Raw genomic sequence first — 13,971 nt, 5'->3', positions numbered from 1 at the left:
GCTCCAAGTCACATGTTATCAGGGAAATGAAAATTAAAACAACAATGAGGTACCACCGCACACCCATTAGATTGGCCAAACACTGATCACTGACAACATCAAATGCTGACAAGGTCGTGGAGCACAGTACCTTTCATTTATTGCTGATAAGAATGCAGAATAGCACAGCTACTTTGGAAGACAGTTTTGTGGTTTCTTACAAAAGCAAACATACTATACAATCCAGAAAGCCTGCTCTTTGATATTTATTTACCCAAAGGAGTTGAAAGCTTACATGCACATAAAAACCTGTACATGGATGTTATAGCAGCTTAATTCATAACTGCCAAAACTTGGAAGCAACCAAAATGTTCTTTAGTAGGCGAATGGATAAATTGTGTTATATCGAGACAATGAAATAATACTCAGCACTAAAAAAAACACACACAAAAAAACACACACAAAAAAACAGGAATATCAAGCCATGAAAAGACATGGAGGAACCTTAGATGCATATTATTAAGTGAAAAAAAGCTAATCTGAAAAGGCTGGCTACTGTATGATTCCAATTGTATGACATTCTGGAAAAGGCAAAACTATGGAGACATAAAAGGATCAGTAGTTTCCTGGGATGAGTGGCGGGCAGGAGAGAGGGGAGAGGGGAGAGGGATGACTAGGCAACTCGTAGAAAAATCGTAGGGCTGTGAAACTACTCTGCATGATACTATAATGGTGGATACAGAGAGTGTGCATTTTTTTAATCTAAACCCCTAGAATGTACACCACCAAGAGTGAACCCTAAGGTACATCCTGGACTTTGGGTGGCGATGCTGTGTCACTGTAGGTTCATTGGTGGTAACAAGTGTACCCCTCAGGTGCAGGGTGCTGATCGGTGCTTGTGTTGGGCTTCGGGCATATGTGAAATCTCTATATTCTCTCCTCTCAGTTTTGTTGTGAACCTAATACTGCTCAAAAAATGAATACTCTGAGAGGGATAGCAGATTTTAAATAGTGATACAATTACTTCTGACAATAAATATAACTAAGAGAATGTGTTCCTGGCTTGATTTAGCTCTACATCCCAGTCCTCATTTACTCTGCAGTAACCTGCCTGTCTGTCAGGTAAGAGACTTATCTGGGATGCTCCTCATTATCTTGTGCTCGCACACACATCCTCCACACAGCACAGTAATGATCATCATTGTAATAATAATAACAGGTAACATTGTTCAGTGCTTTCTGTGTTTGTAGACATATAGTCTTATCTACAAGCACTCTATATATGTTTTCGGATTTGGCCATGACAGCAGCCCCACCAGGTAGCCAAGGGCCTTCACAACCCCCACTGAACAGATGAGGCGCCCAAGGCAAAGTCATCAGCTACTTGTCTTAGGTCACACGCCTTCCGAGTGGTGGGACCCAGACTCTCACCAGTCAGCCGGGCTCCAGGCCTGCGCTCAGACCACCGCACCGGGCATGTTTTTCACCAGCCCTCGGTGCCGCTGATGGCCTGTGAGAGGGTACAGGAACCCTCCTTCCACGATGTCTGGGTAAAGGAATGATTGTAAGGAACTGTAGCAGGCAGGTTGTCTTCTGGAAGTAGGTGGAGGTAACAGTTGGTGGGCCATACAGTTTGCTTCGCACAGCCACACTGTGAGGTGTGAAAACCCACTCAGGGAGGGGCAAACACATAGAAGCCACAGTGAGTTTGCATTTACATGTGGACTGGATAGATTTGTCAGTTTATAGGCAGCTGAGGATCTGGGAAAGTGTAACTCTGCCTCTATCAAGTGGCTCCAAATATCCTAGACCTGCTTCTGTTAGACACCAGGACATATGTGTGTGACCCTGTGGAACGGTGCTGATGAAGTGAGGTGGGGAGGGGGCTCCTCGGCCCTGTGCCAAGACCCTCACCTGTGTACCTGTTGCACATCCTCTGTCTCTGTTCCTTTCTCTGCAGTGGTGGTCAGAGACCTATTGCAGGTGCTCGGCCCATTTCCTTAAGGACCCATGTGAGCCCTGGGAGGGGTCCCATGACACAGAGGCAGCAAGGCACTGCAGGCAACCAGATGGGCCAAGTCAACCCTGATGTCCAATGGGTGACCGGATCCACGGTCACCTGGCCCTTGCATCCTGCATCCTTATTCCCCACAATTTTCCCAGGTGCTTCTGACTTCTCATCACAGACCCAAGACATTCTAGCTGCCAGCAGTATTTTCCCCCAATTTAAAACCTAAATATTTTCTTTAAGAATGCATGTAGGAATTATATGTATAGAGGGAAAATGCAATTTCTTTTAAAGAAGACTCATATTACATTTGTCATGTTTCTTTCTGTCTTTTAAGAGATAAACTATATTTATATGCATTTATAGTTTTACGTTTCCAGAATACAGTTACTATTTTTTAAAAAGCTTAGATAAAACTGACTTTTAAACTCAGAATGGAGTCCAGGAAATGTTGACAGAATTACTTCGTGAATATTTAATAACTGTATTGAACAGCATTATGCATTTGAATTTATTGTATTTATGTAATGATCTCTTCCTAACAGGGAAAAATTGAGGAAGCAGTGACTGCATTTGAAGAACTAATTCGTAAATACCCCCAGAGTCCACGGGCGAGATATGGGAAGGCACAGGTATTCTAGAACCCTTCAACTTAGATCATCGTGGGTGATGTCCTTGTGTTCTGTATAATTGGATTTCTGATTGGCCACTATTTGCATTTTCTTTTTCCCTTCTAACTTCTATACAGAATCAATTTCTTGTGCATATGCACAAACTCAAGCAAGAAATACTGTTTTAAATAAGACAATCAATTATTGCTGTTGTATAAAGCTGAATTTAGAAATATTCCCTCCCTCCCTCCTACCTTCCCACCCCCTCCCCCACCCCGACCCCCCCGCCCTCCCAATATGGCATCTCTGTGGTTTTGAAATGAAAATGAAGAATAACACTTTGGTCATTGATTTCCCATCACCCTTCCATTCCATCCCATTTAGACCCACCATATAATTTTCACATTAGGCTCCTGAGAGCTTTTAAGAACCTCAGTTTTATAATGAGAGGTTGCAGTGTGCTTAGGAAAGACTTTCAAACTATAAAAAGGAGTATACTCATGCTCTCTATAGTTCTTCCAGCTGGCTTCTTTCTCTCCAGTGCCCTCCTTGCTGTCCCCCGCTCCCACCTTCTCCATTTCTCTCTGACTCTCCATCGTCCAGTCCTCATTTCAGGCAGCCTTCCCACCTCCACCTGTAGCTGCATAACCCCTTGCGTGCCACACCGTGTTCGGGCCCTGCAATTGCCACGGGCTCTCCAGAGGTCTCTGTCCTGGTGGGTCTTGTATTCCGGTGGAAGACGTTTTAAAAGTTACTCAAATTATTTAGTGAAAGCCCACGATATGCCAGGCCTGTTTAGGCACCACAGATGCAGCTGTCAACAAAGCATGGATGTTTATTCTAACGGCAGAGACAATGCATAAGACTAATGTGTAAATGTCTGCGCCTGTTAGTGGTGAGTGCTAAGGAGAAACAGCATAAAGCAGAGAAGAGCACTGGACTGGACGTGCGAGGAGATGGAATACGGGATGGGGGCAGGAAAAGCTCTCCTGAAGAGGTGACATTTGAGCAGAGCCCTGGAAGTCTATAAATAAATGTACATTCGAAGAATGTTACAAAGTGTTAAAAATAAATATTAGATCCTCTGACATAGTAATGCATGCCATAAGAAAAGAAGGGAAGGGGATAAAGAGCGCACCTGTTAAGATTTGGGGGCTGCAGGGGGCTGTAGAACACATGTGATAGGGCGGGCAGCACTTCAGATCAGGTGATCAGAAAAGGCCTTGCTAGGGAGGGACAAGTGGCTGAGAGGAGCCACGTTGTGGAAGGAGCTGGCGGGGCAGAGGGGGCAGCAGGGCAAAGGCTGTGGTGCAGGGAGGCATACGCTCCAGGACAGAACGGAGGGCCACGGAGGGACAGTGAAGTAGGACCGGTGAGGCCAGGGCCTCCCAGGTTGCATCTTCTATGCACTGGGAAGCCACGGAGGGTTTACTGGAGGGCTTTTGCATGGATGTGACTCTATTTTCCTTTTACATAAACGTTGTGGTTGCTGGGTGGAGAATGGATTACGAGGGCAAAATCAGAAGCAAGAATAGGAGACTATTGCGAGTGCACTGGCGATGCCGTGGCTCAGGCTGTGGTCGTGGCGGTGGAGATGGGGAGCTGGGCTGAGGGCAGAGCTGAAAGGACTTGATGGGTTTAGCTGTAAGGTCACAGAACGGGGGGATTCCAGGGTGAGTCTGGGTTTCTGGTTTGGCCATCTGAGGAGAGGATAGAGGAAGATTGGTAGAGGGACAGGCTTGGGGAGGTACAAAATCAATTTGATTTTGGTCCTGTTAACTTTGTGATGCCTGTTAGACATTCAGGTGGGCATGTCAAGTAGAACCCTGGATTCACGGAGTCTGGAACTCAGGGTAAGAGCCAGGGCGGATATACACGTGTCAGGCAGTGAAGGCCCTGCCTGGTAGCTGGAGATCAATTCTCAGCCCTGCTGGCAAACAGCAGGTGCAGAGCTACCAAAATACTCCAGACACAGAGGAGCTAGCAGCACCCCTCCAGACGGAGGCAGGGCCGTGACTGATGTGTGACACTCACACAGGAATTCACACATTTATGGACAAAACAAGTATGTTTTTCTCTGAACTAAAGGTGGTGACCACTCAAGATCTGGATGCTCAAATTCTCCTTACCATTGAAAATGTATCAATTAAATTTTAATGAATTAAGGTTATCAAAAATTAATGCAAATAAATTCTTCTTATCCATGTTACATACCAGGTTTAGCAGATAGCAACTGTATCATTTTTGTAAATTATTTTGGTCAGTAATCCTGCCAAATTGCCAAATTGTATTGCTATTAAACCAGAGAGAATGTGTTTCCAAAAGCTCATGCTCAATGAAATAAGTGTCACTGGTATTTATAGTCATTTGGTTAAGGAAAGCATATTAACTAGAGAGAAGATGATTGGTGCAAATGCTAATTATGGCAGAAATGCTTTGTGCTTTAGAATGTTTCTTTATATGTAGTATTAATTATGGATACCAAAATCCAAATAAATGCACTAATTTTTACACGTGGTGATTGCTATGTTTGCATCCATATGTAACAGTAGGAATTTGAGATTTAGGCCTCAGGCAAAAATTTTTTTATCTCTAAGCTATTATGCTATAAGGTGTTACTGATATTTATGTATTGTGATATAAAGTAAAATTTAGGCATGTTAAATTTTAATAGAATAATTTAAAGAAGTTTTAAACGTGTAGGAATTTTAAAAACAAAAGTTCAATGGAAGATAGATTTTTTTAAAAAAAATTCTTACCCAAGGACATGGTCAGAGTAAGGAAGGACGATGGGCAGGGAGAGAGAGGGGGAGAGAGGAGAGGGAGAAACATCCTTGTGAGAGAGAAACATCAGTCTGTTGCCTGGCAACCTTTTGGTGCACAAGAAGATGCTTAACCAACTGAGCCACTCCGGCCTGAATAAATGATGACTTTTTCATTCTTTGTTAGCAGATTATATAATTACTTTAGAACATCCCAACAAATTTTAAAAACTCGGCAACATTAAGTTAAATACAAATTATAGTATGAATCATTTCTGAAATAGCAATCCCATTCTTTGGATCACTATGAAAATAAATTTTGACTTAAGTTCTCTGAACATCAGACTCCAAATCTTAGGTTAAAAACTCAATTCACATTGTTCTCTTACACGAACCATTCATGTCTCTGAGGCAGAAAATGACACATCTCCTAGGAAGGTTGGGTGGGTTGAGTCATTAAAAGGGTTTACAATGGAAATGTCCTTGAACCAGTGTTCGGTTCCCTGTGCGTGGAACAGAGCCCGACTCCCAGAAAATAGTTGTGGAACGAATGAATGAACGTAAGAATCAACTGATGGAAGACCAGGAATGGTGGACTGGAGACCTGTCTGTATAATGTTAGTGTATAACATGATGTAAATCACCATCAGTCCTAGTATATATTAGTCTCAGGTTTGTTTATTTTTATATTCTTTCTTGTCTGTAGCTTAGTAGCTAACTTTTCTTCATATTATTAAAATAACATGTTGTATTGCTTTCCTTTGTTTTTTTTTAGTCTCTTGATTAAGAGAAAACTTTAACCTGTCTTGAATTATTTTGAAAGCACATACAAAAGTTCACTCTTCATGAATATCTTGGGTGATTATAAATATTCCTTGTCATGGGACATTTATTCAGTGTGGGGCTTCCTTTAGTGTGAAGACGATCTGGCTGAGAAGAGGAGAAGCAATGAGGTGCTGCGCAGGGCCATCGAGACCTACCAAGAGGTGGCCAGCCTGCCCGAGGTCCCCGCGGGCCTGGTGAAGCTGAGTTTGAAGCGGCGGTCAGACAGACAACAATTTCTAGGTAAGATGGAATAAGAGAAGTCAGTTCAGTCCCACAGGCCATGCTTTTCCCTTGCAGAGCCTGGGCGCTCTCAGAAGAATCTAGTTACATGGAAGGAAACCTGAGTTCCAGAACTAATTCCAGGCCATTTACCCGACTGTTTCTTAGACGGAAATGGAAATCCCAACCTTGATCATTACAAAGATGCCGATGCTATTTTTATCACCCTTCGCTCCTCACCCCACCCCACCCATTTTAAAACAGAGGTCAGTCAGAGGCCAAGAGGCTGAATAATTTGCCTAAGGAGTTATTGCTAATAAATGAATAGGTCTAGAATAAAAAACTCGTCCTGTCACGCCAAATCTCTTTTCTCTGAAACTAGAACAGCCTGATTCATGAAGGTTAAAATGATCAGTGGGACCGTTTTTGTAGCGGAATATGAAGAATTTTAGGCACTCTAAAATTTTACTTGTAAGGTTTAACTCTATAGCAAGGAAAATGTTAGAAAAAATATTTTTTTAAGTCACTAAGTGCTTTGAAAAGAGCAGCATAAAGCATATTCTCTGCGTGACCCAGGCTCCCAGAGCCGAGGCAGGAAGACTGGCTGTAACCTCCCTTCATTATCACCAGGCTGTGGTCCTCTCCCTCCTAACATGTAAACCAGGAAGGCGGAACCTCAGCCCGTGCTAAGGTGGGTGCTAGGCTGGCTGGGTCCGTCACATGAATGAATTATCGATGCCCCTAGGAGAGACTCGTGTAAGTAATATTCAAGACAAAATGACCTTTTTATCAGCTGTCTGGGGGATGGAATGAAAGGTCGTATGTCACTTTGGTAGATGACAGAAATCCCTAATAGAAGGTGATGTTTAAAAACAGAAGAACTGGTCAGTTAAACTTATATTCCTAAGGGATCCGTTCAGGGAAAGAAAAGAGTTCGGCACACATACAGGTGGAGGCACTCGTTTTGGGGGCAAAGTCCATGTGACTGAGCTCTCCTCTTGCCTTGGGCTCCAGTATGGCATTGGTTACTGATTTGGTCCTTAAATTCACATTAATTTTGATATTTTAAAGGAAATACATAAAAATCACTCATCTAGATTACTGAATTTTGGGGCACCCTCTTGAACTTTGGTGCCTCACGGCCTTGTTCTCATCCCAGCCCTGGCGGAAAGACTGCCTGGGAATAAATCTAGCCCTCTAACACAGCAGCCTTTCTTAGTGTCTTCCTCTGAGCGAGGAGGCGGCTCTGTGAGGAGGGATTGTGGCAGAAGATGTCAGTGAAGGGGATGCAGGGACGAAGTTCACCCCCAGTGGAATAGGGTCCCATGATGCAAAGTGGAAGGGATTGGTGGTGGTGGTGGTGGTGGAGTGGGGGGAGGGTAGCAGCAGGAGGAATTTTCACCTCGGGCTTTATAGTGATTCATAGGGAAGGTTCAGAAACAGAAGAAAGTGTGACATTAGTCTGGGTGGATGGGCGACAGAAGGGATACTGAGTCAGACCTGTCAATGAAGGAATGAAGGAATGAATAGCTGAGCCAACCCATCCCAGCTAGGCCAGCAATGGGGAGCCAGCCTCAGACCAACGGGTGATGTTTCGTGCCAAATATTTTATCTGCTAGTGGGGCATTAGCTATTGATGGTCCTAAATGCTCGGGCTAATATTCAGTTTGTGAGCAATTGAGCCCTTTAGGTAATTAATTGTGTCATGTATACTAGTCTTAATTTTATACATTTTCTCATACTTGGTGTGTCTTCCCAACTTCAGCAAGGCGTAATGACAATTGGCCCCAGAAGTTTAAAATTTCCATCAGATAGCCTTAAAAATGAATTGAAGCTAGGGTTTCCATGACTCACGCGTGCGTAGCATCCTGCCGTCCAGCAGAGGGTCCCATAACACTGGATGATGTCTCCTTTGCTGAGTGAATAGGTCCCCACCTAGAGATGAGGACACTCTTCATGGGAAACAATGTCAGCAGGGTACCTCCAGGCCTCTTCCAGCTTCAAACAGGGTGCTAGACCCCGAATCAGTTAGATTTTTAATTTGTTCACTATTCATATTTTTTAAATTAATTGTAATAAATGAAAAAATCTCAGTAAAACTTTCCTTTACAAGGAATTGGTAACGGAAACTTTCTTAAGATTGAATTTGATATAAAAAAGCAAATGTTAATGAATTTAGAAAATAGGAAGGTCTTTACGTTTTTCCTTTTTAAATTAAATTTATTGGGGGGACATTGGTTAATATGATCATATAGGTTTCAGGTGAGGGTTTCTATGTTATAAAATTAAGAGATGATTTGACTTTGAGTGGTGGGCACACAGGGATGTATTTAGAGTGTTTATAATCAGTATTATATTTAGTGTCTATAGGGGATACCATTGCAACTGCATGATGAAATCCTAATAGGTCCTTAGCCATCCATAGAGTTGGATTTGAGCTGGTCTTCGGGCTCCGGTGAATAGTCTGTCTTGATTTTAGTCTCACTATAAAAGTGTATGTAATCTGTTTTTATTTCTATTGGATTTTTTTTTCTCTTCCCACTAAATCAGGTCACATGAGAGGTTCTCTTGCTACACTTCAGAAATTAGTTCAACTATTTCCTGATGACACTTCCTTAAAGAATGACCTTGGAGTGGGGTACCTGCTGATAGGAGATAATGAGAATGCCAAGAAGGTGTATGAAAAGGTGAGCAAGCAGTGGTCTTCTGTTAACTACATCAAATTATTTGAACATGATGTTCTAATGTTATTTGTAAATTGCACTTAATACACCCAATCTCTCACTCTCTCTATTTTAAACTAGGGGCCCAGTGCATGAATTCATGCACCTTGAAAGGAACTGTGGGTTGCGAGACTACAGTGGGCACCGAGGCGGGTCTTGGCCCATCCTCCACACCCCTGCCGTGGCCCCCGGTCCCATCTGCCAGCAGTCCCGCTCCTGCCGCCACCGCTCCCACACACTGATAGCACCGGCCCTGCTTGCACCCACTGCCAGCATGGAGCGATTGGGGCCAGCGCCAGCAGCAGGTGCAAGCAGGGCCGGCATTGTCAGCGCTGTCAGCGGGTGTGAGCAGTGGCTGCTGCCCCGATTGCCCCTCAAGAGCAGGGTGGGGTGGAGAAGCCCTCAGGGACAATTGGGGCAGCAGCTGCTGCTGACAGCACCGAGCGATCAGGGGTCGGCACCGAGCGCTGGCAGTGGGTGCGAGCAGCGGGTGTGAGCAGTGGGACTGAGGCGCGCAGGGGCGCCGAGCAGTCGAGGCTGGCACCGGGCGCCAGCAGTGGATGCGAGCAAGCGGCTGGCACTGGCAGCAGGTGTGAGTGGCCAGTGGGACTGTGGTGTACAGGAGCAAAGAATTTTCAGTAACCACCAGAGGCTCACCCCGATGACAGTGACTGGTGCCCCGCCTTGGTCTGGCGCCCCTGCTCACCTGCTCCACCATCCTGCCATGGCCGATGCCTGCCATGTTCCATGCACGCCCCCTGGTGGTCAGCGCGCATCATAGCGACCAGTTGTTCAGTTGTTCCGCAGTTCGGTCTATTTGCATATTAGGGTTTTGTATATATAGATTAAACTAAATGGCATGTATTATGATAGTTGACATCTTAGTATTGTTTTCACATCGCCTTTTTCCCCTTGACCAGAAGAATTTAGAGTTTAGTTGATACTTGATACATCAAAACTTTCAACCTATCATTGTGGTATCTTCAAAACTTCATCTTTATTGGTCCACAAACAGCCTTTCTAAAAGTGGGCTCTATGCTGGAAGAGGAACTCGAGTGTTTCAGGAACATAAAAACAAACTCTTTTCCTTTTTTCACTAGAAGTCTGGTCTAGAGAGAGGCTACAGAGCATGAGTTTCTTGGGCATGTGGAGTAAATGACTCGCCTCTCAGAGGGCACGGACTCTGTTCCTCTAGCAACGATGCCTTTAAAATGATTTCTACCTTATAATGGATGTTTTCATAAATAACCTCTAGGCCACAAGTAACTATAAAATCTAGAAAACTGTGACTCCTTCAAGCAATGAGGGAGTTCACTTGGCATGGAGTAAACAGGATACCAAATGAACTCGAAGCCAGAGAAAGTTAATGCCTCAGTAAGAGAGATGAACACATCTGTCTATGGGTTTCCAGCTGGTGCTCTTTACATCAAAACACTACTCTTCAGGGATAGTCAGTAGGATTCCTTCTGTTTTTAAAATGCTGGCAAGTGCAGTGTAGTGAGTTCAGCCCCGTCTGGGGACTGGTCGCTCACAAAGTGGTGCTTTCTTCCTTTTACTGCTGTCGATGCTTCATTGAAAATCATTGAATTTCGGAGCTGTTGTCTTTTCACCCTGACCATAACTTTTTTTTCTATTCTGAGAGAATATAAATAAGACCTTTGCTTTTTATAGCATCTTGAGTATCTACGCAAAGTGGATTGATCCTGCATCCACTAAGGTACCTGGTCCAGATCATAAAACACGCCCGTCCATGTGGGGCATTGTATTTGCGAATGGCCTAAACATGACACCCAGTGCCCTGGGTGGATAGGGGATGCGTGCTGCATCTCAAAGATTCAGAATTGTATGAATGTAAGAATTGTCCAACTATATCCAATATGCCCATTGTTCTGCCACTGCCAGTGGCCAATAAGATGGAATTATAGGATTCCTTCCTCCCTCCCTCCCTCCCTCCCTCCCTCCCTCCCTTCCTTCCTTCCTTCCTAAAATCATGAACAGGTATTGGCTGAGTTCTAAGCACATGTGAAGTTAAGTCAGGATCTGAAAACATTCCAGTTTCTCTTACTACGGATTTTTCCTTCCTCGCCTTTTCAAAATTTTCCTTGAATACATTCACTTTTTTTTTACTTGATACTAAAGCTCAGATACTGCAGCGTTTTACTTCATCTTGAAAAAATAAAATTCCCCTGCTGTTGTTTATACATTGGAAATCATAATCCCATCTGAATAAGCACAACAGGATGCACAAAGTCTAAACTACAGTTGTCTAATACAACTGAGTGGGTTCCCTTTTAAAGACACATTAATAGACTGAAAATACATATGTGGTTTGCCTTTTATTCTTTCACTTCAGAGTTAATAAGCTGTGTCTAATGGATTCTCTTTCCTTAACCACAGTTTATCCTGATACGTTATGGCTCAAAGATCATTTCCAGAAAACTGATAGTGTAATTGTATATTTTTTCATTTGATTTTTATCTTTAAGTAAATTTATGCATTTTCCCTTTCTGGGTTTTTGTTGCATTTAGTTTCAACAAAGACCAACTTTAGAATGGTTAGGTTTAGGTTGTTCACACCTGCTTTTGGAGGTGCTCCTGGGTCTCCCTCCTCCCTCCGTGTCACCCCAGTAACCCTCTAAATTCTTCCGACTCAGGTATTGCTTTGCTTATTCAATGCATCTTTATGTAAGCCACCTCAGAAGCGTGGGAAATGGTAGCTAACAGTACAAACACAGTACAGTGGGGCCTTGACTTACGAGTGTCCCGACTAACGAGTTTTTTGAGATACCAGCTGTCTCTCGGCCGATTTTTTGCATTGAGTTGACAGAGTAATTTGAGTTAACGAGCTCGGTCTCTGAACGAATTAAACTCGTAAGTTAAGGCCCCACTGTATGTCTTCATAGGGTCTACAATCCAGTAATCAGTCACTAATTCCTCTTTACTTTCTGAATATCTATCAAATCCCCTCCATTTTAAACAGATTTATCCTGTCCAGGCCTGACTCCTCCGCATTCATCCACACCAGTCACAGATCTGACCATCCATCCTCAGCTTAACTCTTCAGTGGTTCCCATTGCCCAAGCAGTGGTCTTGTGTAATTCCAGTAAAAAGTATTCAAGCAGCCCTCCCCGGTTTGGCTTAGTGGATAGAGCGTCGGCCTGTGGACTGAAGGGTCCTGGGTTCTATTCCGGTCAAGGGCACATGCTTGGGTTATGGGCTTGACCCCCAGTATGGGGCATGCGGGGGTCAGCTGATCAGTGGTTCTCTCTTATCATTGATGTTTCTATCTCTCTCTCCCTCCCTCTCTGAAATCAATTTAAAAAATACTTAAGCAAATACCTGCAAAATGCATATTTATGTATGTGTATGTACTAATTTATGATGGACGTTGTAAAAGCTACTCCAAAATACTTCAATATTTCCAATATTTTTAAATGTTATTTAACTGCCAAAAATATTTTCATTCTCCCTGGAAAAAAAAATTTAGTAATATCAATGTGTAATGCTATTATGATTACTAGTATATGATTTTTAAATTTCTGGTAATGTCATGCACTTTGTACTGTGACTAGAAATGTCAGCTATACCATTTTTTGGTTGTGTATGTGTGTAAGGAGAGAGAGAGAGAGAGAATTTGTGTTATATTGTTAGTATTAACGTCAGTCTGGGGTTCTTAGAAATCTTAGAGAGCCACTTGTCCTTTTCTGAGCGTTTGTTGATTACAGCTGGATAATACAGCCCACACATCCCTCATGCACCCGCGTGTGAACTGCAGCTAGCACAGTGGGAGATCCTAGCGAAGCAAGCAGGGAGGCAGCCTCTGGTTGCCTGATCGCCCACCCTCCCCTCGATCGCAAGTGTATCAGAGGGACATGGGACACTCTGCCATGCAGATGAGAGGAGAGCCATGGAGCCTGTTGCCTACTAAATATTACATTTCAAAGACAGGCAAACAGAGGCATTTTAATTTTCTGCTCCCCGGTAGATTATCTTGATCATGCAACTAAACAGGAGTTTTTGTTTTGTGTGTGTGTGTGTGTGTGTGTGTGTGTGTTTTCTTTTAATAGGAGCTTTTGTGATCGGCCTTCTGCCCTCTCTATCCCCCAGGCTCCCTTTCCCTGATGAACTCCTATTCATCCCTAAATGCCTTTCAGATATGGCCCAGCCACACCCACCCCAGAGTGAGCTAGGTGCCCCTCCGCTATACTCCCTGCATGCCTCATGCCTATCGCTATAGCTACACTTAGCACATTGCACTGCCATTGTCTGCTTCTGGGTCAGTCTCCCTGCCTTGACTGAGAGCTCCCTGAGAAAAGCGAGTATATCTCATTTATGTGTATATGTCTGGAGCCAAGAAGAGGTCTGTGTGTTCTACACTATCTAGTGAAGGAGCACCTTTGCTGATTACTTGAGATGACAGCTGTGTGTCTAGAGCAGGGGTGGGCAAACTTTTTGACTTGAGGGCCACAATGGGTTCTTAAACTGGACTGGAGGGCCGGAACAAAAGCATGGATGGAGTGTTTGTGTGAACTAATATAAATTCAAAGTAAACACCATTACATAAAAGGGTACGGTCTTTTTTTCCTTTAGTTTTATTCATTTCAAACGGGCCGCGGGCCGTAGTTTGCCCACGGCTGGTCTAGAGGAAGCAGAAATGTCATCTGTGTAGCTGTACTTTGTATAATAATCCCTTCAGAGTTATGCTACCGGAAACATGCTCGGCCTCCATCTGCTTCAATTCCGGGGGCATTTGTGGAGCTCTTCTCAGCACCCCGCCTGGGAACAGGTGCTGGGAAGGTGCGGCCGCAGAGCCTGCTTTCAGAGCTCTCACTGGGGAGGAAAGCA

The 13,971-nt window shown here is 43.8% G+C and overlaps 1 protein-coding gene across 2 annotated transcripts in view; it reads left to right on the top strand.

Moving 5' to 3' along the window:
- The window catches only part of ASPH (aspartate beta-hydroxylase), a 166,337-nt gene that overhangs the window by 124,987 nt on the left and 27,379 nt on the right, over positions 1 to 13,971 (top strand). For both annotated transcript variants that reach the window (XM_081111506.1, XM_081111505.1), the window contains 3 exons: positions 2,533 to 2,619; positions 6,275 to 6,425; positions 8,955 to 9,091. In XM_081111506.1, the coding sequence (XP_080967632.1) occupies positions 2,533 to 2,619; positions 6,275 to 6,425; positions 8,955 to 9,091 (375 nt within the window). The remainder of the gene's footprint in view (positions 1 to 2,532; positions 2,620 to 6,274; positions 6,426 to 8,954; positions 9,092 to 13,971) is intronic.

Source organism: Myotis nattereri, assembly GCF_964212035.1.
Source record: "Myotis nattereri genome assembly, chromosome: 17".
Classification (NCBI taxonomy): Eukaryota; Metazoa; Chordata; class Mammalia; order Chiroptera; family Vespertilionidae; genus Myotis; species Myotis nattereri.
This window is presented reverse-complemented; position numbering and strand designations above follow the sequence as displayed.